The sequence below is a fragment of the Euprymna scolopes genome, chromosome 9 (genome assembly GCF_053919585.1).
Source record: "Euprymna scolopes isolate OS-2025 chromosome 9, ASM5391958v1, whole genome shotgun sequence".
NCBI classification, from domain to species: Eukaryota; Metazoa; Mollusca; class Cephalopoda; order Sepiida; family Sepiolidae; genus Euprymna; species Euprymna scolopes.
In genome coordinates this window covers 147,385,518-147,397,950 of record NC_136490.1, presented here as the reverse complement: position 1 = coordinate 147,397,950, position 12,433 = coordinate 147,385,518, and the positions used below count along the sequence as shown (strand labels likewise).

The window sequence follows — 12,433 nt, the reverse complement described above, 5'->3', positions numbered from 1 at the left end:
ATGTTAATTAGTAGGCGTCTCCACAACAAAAACGCATTTGATATTCAAAATAATTTCAGTATTGTTGTATGCTGTAATATTAGAGCAAACAAAACTCTACAGGTTGTACATCATACTGGATTGTAAAAGAAAGGGTTTTAATGATTTCGGCGGTTTTGTGGTGAGAAATTCCAGTCAAGAATTATGTGGTTTTTTCCTGATTTCTTCTTCTTCTTTTTCTTGTTGTTGTTGTTGTTTTGTAACTATCACCGTTTTTTGTTCGTTTTTTTTTTGCTGGTTTGTTGTTTATTTTTGTTGTCGTTTCTTTGTGTTGTTACTGTTATTTTTATTTTGTTTTGTTGCTTTTTGTTTTGTTGCTTTTTGTTGTTGATGTTCTTCTTTTGTTTTTTGCTTTTTGCTTTCCCTGGCGCGCATACCTTAGCTTGGTCAATACTGCAGATGGTTAGTTCGTGTGTGCTCGCTTTAGTTGACTTACCATGCTCGAGTTTAGAAACAATCAAGTAGCACGAAATAAATGAAAACCGACATGCCTCAAAGACTGAAGAACGTGTTTGACTTCCATGGATTTTGAGGAGCATTCAGTTGATTTGCTTTCAAACTAAGTCGATTGGATAGAGGCAAAAGATTGAATCAGACAAAAAAATATAACAAAGCATTTATATTTTACAAAAATATTTTATTCACAGTAATCCATAAATATTGTACATTCAAACATTACAAATAATTTATCATACACATACATTATATATACATATATATATATATATATATATATATATATATATATATATATATATATATATATATATAGTGATGAAACTGGCAAACAAATACTCTTACGTAAATAATTTAGTATTTTTTAGAAAATGTAAATGAATACATAGTTTAATCTAAATGCGATATATTTTCTCACAATTACAGCAGAAATTCCATTTAATAAATCGTTATGACAGGAGATACCAACGGATAATATATATATATATATATATATATATATATATATATATATATATATATATATATATATATACACTCATGTTTATATAGACACACGTATAGGTAGATAGATATGTTTAAAAAACAGAGCAAAAAAAGGAGAAGCAGAAAGATAAATAAACGCTACTATGATCTCCTACGATCGACACTAGTAATATAAATAAACATTTCTAAAATAATGCCTCAACTATTGGTAATAACACTGCGACCAGAATTATTTAATCGATTAATAAAATTATGTATCCCCATATATATATATATATATATATATATATATATATATATATATATATATATATATATAAAGAGAGAAGAGACAGAGATGTAAATATGGTCGTTGCGTAGATAGCAAAAATAAATAATAATAAATATGAATTTCGGTGGTTGCATTTAGAAAATATACATATTTTTACAATAATCTTTTATAGAACCAAGACGCATTGCGTGTTCGTGGAATCACATAATTTTCAATGTTTTGGATGTCACTGTTATAGGTTTTCTTTCCATCCTTCTTAATACAAATAGATTTTGTAAATATGAATGGAACGTTGCCTTTTCGTCAGTAGTTTTACAATTGTCAACAGCATGTTATCCTCATCAAGTATATGTTGTTACTTTTTTGTTGTTATCAATTGTATTTGAAACGATTGCTTTGAAAAGATTTTAATATCTCATCTACTCAGTTTATAAAGACACGTTTCGGATCACCAATTCAACAACATTTTAACTATTTGAGAAATGCGGTCATCAAAAGCTGAAGGTAGCCAACTATTGTTGTTATTTCATAAATGAATGTTGGCTTGCTGATCATTCAAGTGAGTCCTTCAAATTATCGGAAGCTTATTTGCCCGACTTGGAGTAGATGGTTTAAGCCCTCTGTAAATCTGTAATTAAAAATAATTAAAAATCAATTATAATTAATTATGAATATTGCAACTTGAAAATATACACTTTCAAAAATTTCTCTTTTTTTTTATATTTCTCCAATGATTTATTTGATGAAGCAATTTAACAAAGATATAAACGGTCGGTCGTACAATTGAGTGAAAAACAATATACAGATATAAAATATAGAATATATTTATTCTCTAAGGTACAATAAGAGAAGTCCGTGTCGGGTAGAAACAACTGGTAAATGAATTGACAAGTAAACAGCTAAATGTTTGCATACCAACTGCCAGTTTCGCTCTCTTTAAATATACATGAACCTTAATCACGTATTCGAGACACGTGACAACAATTTTTTTTATTGCAAATAATTGTGCATCAATTACAAATATGAATATTGTAATAGTTGTAGCTTTGAAACGTAAGATTTTTTAAAGATTGAAGGTATTCGCTCGTATATTTCTCTATTAATAGGAGTAATAAAGCAATTTTTAAGATAAAACTATTCTTAGAAAATAGTGACAGTAAAATTATTATGAAATTAAATAAAATGTACATTTGTCTGACTTTTAGATTAAAGCCGAATTTGTTGAAATTAAAATGTTGATTATTATTATTATTATTATTATTATTATTATTATTATTATTATTATTATTGCATATAATAATAATAATAATGTGCTAGAGGGGTCACTGGCGCCATAGCCAGTTGCTTTTAGAGTACGCATTAAATATGGCGGTCAGAGCAAAATACAAGAAATGAATCTGTATATGCCTTAAAACTAATTTTATTTTATCGTTTTTATTAAATATTAATAAATAAGGAATCATTTCGACTTAAAATCCATTTAATATCACGCATGTCAACTTGAGAAAAACATACTTGAAATTTTTCAACATTATATGCGAATAAACCAAATCAAAACAAGTAATCAGCCAAATTTGAACTGAAAATGAAACAGAATGCTGGTATATTTCGAACGTGTTTTCCTCGTTGCATGCGAAATACTAACTTGATTTTAAATTGAAATGATTCTTTACTTAAGAATAGTTAACAAAAACAACAGCATAAAAACCAGTTTAATGCCTATAAAAAAAAATTTTCTACGCATTCTTCTCTAGTCGCGATATTTCCATCCTCACTCCTTCTATCTTCCTTGACTCATGTATTTGCATTTTTGAAAGTATTGCATTCTCTTTCATTTCTAGTGTCGACGTCTGCAGCTTAAATTTAAAATACCGTTAATAAATTGTAATGAATAAATTTTGTTATAGATTACGTAGGTGGGTAGTGAGAACGATATTGAAAGCACCAAAACGTATATACTCATATTTAAATCCAATGTCAACAAATATTTTTAATAAACTGTTCTCATAAAAAAATCAAACTTTTGTTCATTCTATTCATCATTTTCAATCATCTCATAATATTCTTCATCATTCAACTTACAATCTATAAAAAGCATTAACACTTAGTCTTGTTTAGTTTGGGTTTGTTAGTAGATAAACCAAGGTTATTTATGTATTCACTTCCATCTTTGGTGTCGAAATCTGGACTTGGATTAAAAATAAAATATCTCTCGATGCCTCCGTTTAGCCTCGAAAGATAAAGGATACCCCTGTAGGGGCAGCTGCTCGTGTAAATGTGAGGCAAGGGTTGCGCAATCTCAAACCACATCTCTCCTGAATCGGCACTATTTGAGTCCAGTGGCAAGGAGAAGTCTAGGACGAGTGAAAACAATACCGAGATAAGCGGAGAGCACATATAGTACCTGAAATGTCTTCGATAATTATCGATAATCAGTAATCGAAATAATCGAATGAAAGAAAGCCCAGGTGATCGTTAGCTTTTGTTTAGAGAACAATTGAACCATGACACGTGACGTTTGCATTTTAAACTTAAATTCAAGCTATTATATATAAACAATAATTTTATACAATCAACAGTAATTTCTCCACAGTGCAATGTAGATTAGAAAACATTGTGGACTAAGTCACCGCGATGTGTCCACAAATTGAGCCGGCAATCAATAAATCGATTTGATTGAAAATTGGGCGATTTCATCGATTCCGGCGACTATAAGTATATATGAGTGCGAAACATTCATTGATCGTCATTTAATCCAGGGCTACGTCGAGTCTCCATGCTAGTTTAAAATAAAGTTAATATATTGTAATGATTTAAATTATTTAGCGGCTGAATTAGTAAGTATTAATTTGCAGACGTTATATAGGTTGATAGTGATAATGACATTAAAAGCACAAACACCTACGTTATTTAAGATTAACCTTTCAGGTGATAGGCTGCATGTGTTTGTCGTAAAAATGGTTGAGTCTTTTCTGAAACAGAGCCAAAAAGAAATTCATTAATTTTAATCTACAACTCATACATGACATCTTCAAACAGTTTCTACTCATGATAAAAACAGCAATAACAAAATCAAAACATATTTGCAAATTTTTATTCGCCTCAGACAACTTACGTATATTAGCACTAAGACGTAAGTTGCTACTGCAACTAGGGACCAGATCTATAGCAGCATCCTAACTGGGAAGTTGTACAGGAGGACTTTTGTTCACATTACATTTAAATGTCTACGTGTTGGTACAGTCGCCAAGGAGAGTAGTAAATTCTAAATGCAAGCAGTTCGAGAAATAAACTATCAGAGTATAAAAAGGGAGAAACATTGAAAAAATCCTGCATTTTGAAAGCGTTAAGAACCAGAATAGTTTAACTTTTTTGCGCCTTTGGATCTGGAACTGTTTTACGCAATAATTATTCTCGTTTATAAAAAGAATGATTTCAGAATTATCTCTAATTGTTGATTTCAGATCTACCCTGATGCCCAGACGGTGGTGAAGATACAGACCGAACCGGTTGCTAGAAAAAAAACTCAACACGACGTCAAAACAACGCACAACCGACCGAAGTGATAAGTGTGGCTACCCAAACTTAGGATTGTGCACGTCGTGTGCGCCCAGATCATCCGAGCGGTATTTCAGTAATCAAGAAATGTCTGGTTACATTTTGAAGGGTCCATCGTTAAACGACGATAAGTGTAGGGTTGGCCCCCTGCGTTTAGTGACTGGAGACAGCTTGATTACACTCGTGAACCAGGATTGCCAATACCCCTTGACCCGGTTACAGGGTGATATACGTTAAGGGGAGTTACAAGTGCAATAAGTTTTGTCGAAGCGCATCCGCGTAAGTACTTGTAAAACAAGCACAGGGAAACAATATTGCGGCGATAGAACATGTGTTTGGAGCAGAACCGGGCCTATAAGGTTAGAGACCCTTTGGTTTCTTGTTCAAAAGGAGGAAACTAATTGTTGATGCATCAACTAAAGTATGACACCAATACCCCATGCATATGTGTAATGGTGGATTCATACATGAATTAGTTATGTGCATTTTTATCACGGAATACAAAATATGCCGAAGGTTAGTGGGTTGAACCGGCTTCCTCTGGAGGAGGAAATATCATGAGACTATGAAATTCACAAGCGGTCATCAATCGCATATATCATCAGGGAGGATGATGAGATTAGGGTTTTGTAGTTCTTGCAGGGAGGTGTCGATGTCCTTGTATATACAGCGACTGGCATTCCCAAATGGTTACCCATCTGGTACTGACCAGGCTCAACGCTGCTTAAGTTCGGTGAACTAATGAGAACCGGTGTGTCAAAGTGATTATGTCTTATATCACCAAACTGCATATAAAAATATATGAACATCTATATCATTACTTTTGCTACATGAATAATTTATTGAAATAAGACACTTTACTTGATGCATCAGCTTCATACAAATACGGATGTTAATATGTGTGTGTGCGTGTGTATTAATCTTTTTCATCTCAAACAAGGCGTAAGGTGTTACTACTTGAGATCATGTTTACAGGGTACAATGTATTGAGTTAAGTAGCGAGATGTCTGTTAACATTACATTTACATTTCTGCATGTTAGTACATGAAGCAGGAAACAATGAGGGAATTCCAAAATATAGAAGTTCGAGGGAAGAAATCATGAGACTTTCTTACATCTAAGGATTTTAGTATTGAATGGGTGGGATATTGCTGCAAGTCAGATAAGTCGCGAGCTTAAAGAAATGATAAGCTTGGAAAGTTAAGCTTCTGTTATCTTACGATAGTCCATATTTTTTTAGTGTTATCAACGTTGGATGTGAAATAAAATGCAGGGGTCATGCTATCTCGGGGGTGGGAGGGGTCAGAAGGCCCCAAAATGCTTTAAAACAACCAAATTTCAGATTCGTCAGCTATGTTCTAACCCTTATCCTCGAGTGGCTATACGACCCTGATAAGTGGTTATCCATTAGTTAAATAATGAAACTTAAAATTAGGTCTCGAACACAAAAGTAAACAGATACAAACAAATAAGTAGTTATATATATATATATATATATATATATATATATATATATATATATATATATATTATTTCATGTGTCTATATAAAAGTTATAAAGAAATATATTTTATGTGTCGATTTTCAATATTTATTACAACAGGGTTCAATATATGTGTAGATCTCGGTATTAAGTGATGAAATCATACGGTATAATTTTTTTAATTTCTACTGACGTATATCTACACTGCTGTGGCCGGATAGACACACGGGAAAAAGACATTTAAAATTGCCATTGAGTTAGAAAAGAAGAAGACGCTTTAAAGTAAGGCCACAAAAACCAAAACGGAACATATTTACATAGAAGGTGGATAGAAAGATAAATACGAGACTACTAAAGGGTGATAACAAAAGGTTTTCATTGTAATACTTACTTGTGTGTTGTGTTAAATCAATGTACATACCATCCTGAAAAAGATCAGAATAAAAGGAATCAGTTTATACGAAACTATACAAAAATAAAAATTCATATAACGTAATGAGCCTATTATTATTATTATTATTATTATTATTATTATTATTATTATTATTATTATTGCTAAGAGTACTGAAGCTTTTGTTAGTGCAGAACAAGAGCAGGCATTAGGAACACGATCGTTCAAAAAAGTAGTTCTAGGAGAGGAAGTGAAGTTGCGGCAAAATGCCGGATTTGTAGTAAGACCTCAGAGTCAATTGCGCACCTTGCAGCAGGGTGTAGTGGACTGACCCAGAGAGAATACCGCAAAAAACACGATCGCATGGGACTTCGGATATATTGGGAGGTGTGTAAGAAGGTTGGGGTGAAGTGTGCTGGAAAATGGTTTGAGGAGGTGCCTGATGAACTGGGGAAAAGTGAGGATGGCAATGTAGAGGTATGGTGGGACAAAAGTGTCAGAACGACCAAGCAATTAGAACATAATCGTCAGGATTTGGTCGTCATTGACAGTCTAAAAAAACTGGCAGATTATAGACTTTTCAAAACCCTGGGACAGAAGTGTGAGAGAGGAGAACGAGAAGTGGAGCAATTATGCTCCATTGGCCTTGGAGATAAGGCGTATACACGGGGTTAAAACACAAATAATCCCGGTTGTAGTTAGCACATTAGGAGTAGTATCAAGTCGTCTGGAAGGACAATTGAAAAAACTACAAATCCCCGATGTTTTAGGTGACCTTCAGACCTCTGCAATTGTAGGTACCACCAGCATCCTTAGAAAAACTATTGATCTTTGAAGCTCCTGGTTTGGAGCCGGGGCTGAGGGAAATCCTCTGGAAATGAACTCCCTCCTTTGCCAGGGAGACGTGGATAAACGAAATCAGAATATTATTATTATGATTATTATTATTATTATTATTATTATTATTATTATTATTATTATTATTATTATTGGCTCACAAGGAGCTTTCACACAGGTCTTTAAATATCTCTACTTGATAACAATCTGTGGTGCTCCCTGGAATCTGAGTGACAACAAATCTCCCCAGGTTTCCAGTACTCTTCACCTCTTTCGATAACATTTGCAAATGACTTTTCATTATTGCAACAGCCTCTTACTATTGATTTCTCACTGGCAGCGGCCATTGGTCTTCACTAGAATTTGACTGGCAATAAGCCTCGCCAATTTCCCAGTTCTCTTCACACTTATCCAGCGGGGGTCTGATCAGTGCTCTCCCTGGTTTTACTCGTTTTGGGGGATGGGGGTGATGCGGTAATGGGGGAACGGGTAGAGAACTTATCTTGGATGGGTTCAACGTTCTTTGTTCTGTGTAGCTCTTCATAATTTGCCTCTGCTGCAGTTTGTCTGGCCCGCGCATGTGGCTCATATGTGTTTGTCTCCACATTGAAGGGGTTTCCTTAATATGTCAGCCGTTTTCATTATTGATATTTGTTGTATCTTTCCAGTTATTCCTTTGATTCCAATTTCTCCCGTTCTTTTTTCAAAGTTTTTCGGGATTATAGGTATTATTTGGACCCTCTTCATCATCCATATTCCTTTCAACTCTCTGGCTAGCTCTGTGTATTTGTTCTGTTTTTCCTTTTCTTTAATATTCGCCTTGTGGTCAGCTGGGACAGCAAAGTTTACGATTTGATAGGACTTTTCTTTCTTGTTAATTATTACGACATCAGGTCTTCTTGTTTGGATCGATTCATCAGTTAATATGTCCATGCCCCATCGGATTTTGTGATTCGCGTTTGCAAGTACTGTTGCCGGCTTACGTTTGTACCTCTTGTCTGTGCGTTCGAGATGGAGTTGTTTGCATAATTCCTAGTATACTGCTTTTCCCACTTGGTCGTGTCTGTTCTTGTATTCCTTTTGGGCCAGATTGCTGCATTCACTTACTTTATAGTTTATCGTTTCCTCTCTTTATTCACAGAGTCTGTTTTCTTTATTATTATTATTATTATTATTATTATTATTATTATTATTATTATTATTATTATTTCTGTTAACTCCGCAGTGTTGTGATGTTTTACACTGGTTTTCTTTACTTAAACTAGTGAGCATAGTCAAAGGGTTGATTAGATGGAAAGCACCTGGCGTAGGATGTTTGCTGTGTCAACCAGAACTGACTTCTGGAGTGCGGTGATGTTATACTTGATTCCCAAGGAGTTAAACTGTTTCTCGAGATCATCTGGAATTGAGCTAAGCGTACCTATGAAGATTAGCACGATGGAAGTCCTCTTATTCCACAACCTATCAATCTATACCTTCCGTTTTTTTTATTTTTCCGTATTTTCTCATTCTTTTGCCTGATAAGTTGATGACATGTGGGCAAGCCACATTAATAATTTGGCACCCATTGGTCTTTTTTATTCAAAATTACAATATCTGGTTTCCTGTAAGTTATCTCTCGGCCACACTGAACAATGAAATCCCAGAGAATGTTAATGTTCTCATTTTCCACTACCGCTTCTGGTTGATGTTGAAACCACTTGTCCCTCACTTAGATTTCAAACTTTTGGCACAAACTCCATCATCATCATATCATCATCATCAGCATTATTATTATTATTATTATTATTATTATTATTATTATTATTATTATTAATATTATTATTATTATTATTATTATTATTATTATTATTATTATTTACTAGGAGTTCTCACATACTTCATCATCAGCGATTATACATGCTAATATTAGAGTTTCAGTGACAAACAATTCTTCTCAGTATTGTCTACGATTTGACAGGATTTTTCTTTCTTGTTAATTATTACGACATCTGGTCTTCTTGCTTGGATGGGTTTGTCCATCTGTATGTCCATGTCCCATAGGAGTTTGTGATTCTCGTTTTCGAGTGCTGTTGCGGGTTTATGCTTGTACCATTTGTCTGTACGCTCAAAATGCAGTCGTTTGCACAATTCTCAGTGCACCGCGCTCCCCACTTGGTCATGCCTGTTTTTGTATTCCTTTTGGGCCAGTTTGCTGCATTCACTTACTATATGGTTTATTGTTTCGTCTGTCTGTCCACGTAGTCTGCATTTGCTATTTTCTTGTGTTTTATCGATCCTTGCTGTTGGTTCTTATCGAGTTATCTTGTGCTGCATTTATTAGAGATTCAGTTTAGTAGTAGTAGTAGTAGTAGTAGTAGTAGTAGTTATGAGCTACGTTAAATACATTTTTATACCAAATCCAATATACAAAGTAATCTTGTCGAATTTTCAAAGAAAAAATCGCAGTAGTCCAAAAGCGAAAAATCAAAATTCAGTTGTTATATGCCAATTTTTATTTGTTATTGATATATCAGGCAATATAACCAATGATGCTTCGCTGCAAGTTATTTTCTTTTTTAAAAAAAAAAAGCATATTTAGTTTAACCCAGACAACAGAGAATAAGGAAAATAAAAATCGGCTATTGGAATATAAACGCATCTTTTTAATTTAATAATATAAGCCCTCACTTTTACAACTAATTTTTTTCTGTATATTTTTAAAATGTGCATATATGTGTGTGTGTGTGTGTGTGTGTGTGTGTGTGTGTGTGTGTGTGTGTGTGTGTGTGTGTGTGTGTGTGTGTGTGTGTGTGTGTGTCTATGTATATAAAACAAATCTAATACTCACGTCACAATTTTCCTGCAGAACTGGAGTTAATGTTTGTGAATGTTTCGTTCCCTTCGCTATATCTAAGCAATTTTTATCTTCATTGTTTTTAATTCCTGCTCCTACTTTGCATCCTGGAATCTCCAGCAAATGTTCTAGTACCTTATATAATCCATGTTTGGATGCAAAATGCAATGCGGTTGGTAATTCAGGAAAATCTGGATTAGGCTCTACAAAAAATGTAAATAAAAATACATATATATATATATATATTTCAACAGACGCTAAAATGCATATATGTATAGCTATATATATATATATATATATATATATATATATATATATATATATATATATATATATATATATATATAAAATCTGTGTGTGTGCGTGTGTGTGTGTGTGTGTGTGTGTGTGTGATCACGAATAGGCTCTAATATGGTTGACTATTTTAAAAAACTGATTACATATAATGATAGAAGATGTATCGAGGATCAACAATGGGTATGTTTGATCTGCAGAACGGTGGGTCATAAAAATTGTGGGGTCTGCGTACGCGCCTGACCCCCAAAGTATGGAAATAAAAAATGAAGAAAAAAACGTTTACAAGAGTTTTTGATATAGATGTGCATAAGAATACGTTGATAAGTATGCTTTAACTTAAATAGGGGTGGTATAATAAAATTGTGGGGTCTGCGTTCGCGCCTGGACTCCATTGAATGAAAATAGGCACAAACTTTAATAAAGACTTTTCATATTTATCGGTGTAATTATGTTTCAGTTTGAAGAAACATGGTATAATAAAATTATGGGGTGTTCTTTCACGCCTGACCGCATAGAATGGAAATATGTCACAAAGTTTAACAAGTTTTTTTTATATAGATCCACAGAATATTGTGATAAGTGTTTCAGTGTGAACAGGTATGGTATAATAAATTATGGGGTTTATCTATTTTATTTTTACTTTCATCATATTTTGCTTTGGTTTGATGCCCCCAAATTCGAAGCTATCTCTTTACAACCCTTCCTTTTCATAACCTATCATACTTTCATAAATCAGAGTCCATTTTCTGTAGGCTGCTTTTGAACCCAGTCAACGACGCGTACTTTTGCTAGTATATATATGTGTGTGTGTGTGTGTGTGTGTGTGTGTGTGTGTGTGTGTGTGTGTGTGTGTTTATATATGTGTGTGTGTGTGTGTGTGTGTGTGTGTGTGTGTGTGTGTGTGTGTGTGTGTGTGTGTGTAGACGGTATAATCACATTGACACACCGGTTCTCGTCAGATCACCGGAGTTAAGCAATGTTGAGCTTGGCTAGTAGCAGATGGGTGACTGACAGGCGCTGTATGTGCTCTCCGCTTTTCCCAGGATTGTTTTCAGTCATCTTGAACTTCCACTTGCCATTAGAATTTAACAACGCCGACACAAAGATATCACGCACAGGCACCCTTACAGTGGGTGTCAATAGTCTGTCAAGACTGAAGGAAGCTACTATGTGCATGTATGTGTGAAATAACATCAGAAAAATCGTACGTAGATTTCTCTGCTCCGATTAATTGTTTCGTAAGGGGTTCCAGAATGACTTTAAAATTTTTAAGTCATTCTTGAACCCCTGACAAGACGATTAACATTGTTGGAATGCAGTTATGGGATTTCAGATGTTTATATAATTTCATTTATAATAGCTCTACATATATGTATTGAGCACTTTTTAAAATTATTTATATTTAATTCAATACATTTGAACTTATTTAAGTAATATATATGTGTGTGTGTGCGTGTGTGGTGTGTGTGTGTGTGTGTGTGAAAGCAAAAATATACATACATGTATATACGTCCATACATGCATATATATATATATATATATATAAATTTCTATAGAAAGAGAGAATAGAAAACATATATTTCAGCGACTATATCTAATTTTTGTCCAGCAAAGACATTCATCTTTGACAGCCGTTTCCCTACTTGTCCTGAGAAGCAAGGTTTTATGACGATAAGCAAATATCAAATATTCTAAGCAAATAATTCATCAGGAAAATAAAGTAGAAAATTATCTCCAAAAGACGGAAAACTTATTTTAGAGAACGTGCGTTAGACTGTC

General features: G+C 33.7%; 1 protein-coding gene across 1 annotated transcript in view; it reads right to left on the bottom strand.

Annotated features, from left to right (window-relative positions):
• Window positions 1–1,252: 1,252 nt before the first annotated feature.
• The window catches only part of LOC145284896 (uncharacterized), a 23,324-nt gene continuing 12,143 nt past the window's right edge, over window positions 1,253–12,433 (bottom strand). The window contains exons 5-8 of the mRNA XM_080133971.1: window positions 10,352–10,560; window positions 6,685–6,718; window positions 4,158–4,224; window positions 1,253–1,880 (exon numbers count right to left, since the gene is read on the bottom strand). Of these exons, the coding sequence (XP_079990097.1) occupies window positions 4,169–4,224; window positions 6,685–6,718; window positions 10,352–10,560 (299 nt within the window). The 3' untranslated portion in view covers window positions 1,253–1,880; window positions 4,158–4,168. The remainder of the gene's footprint in view (window positions 1,881–4,157; window positions 4,225–6,684; window positions 6,719–10,351; window positions 10,561–12,433) is intronic.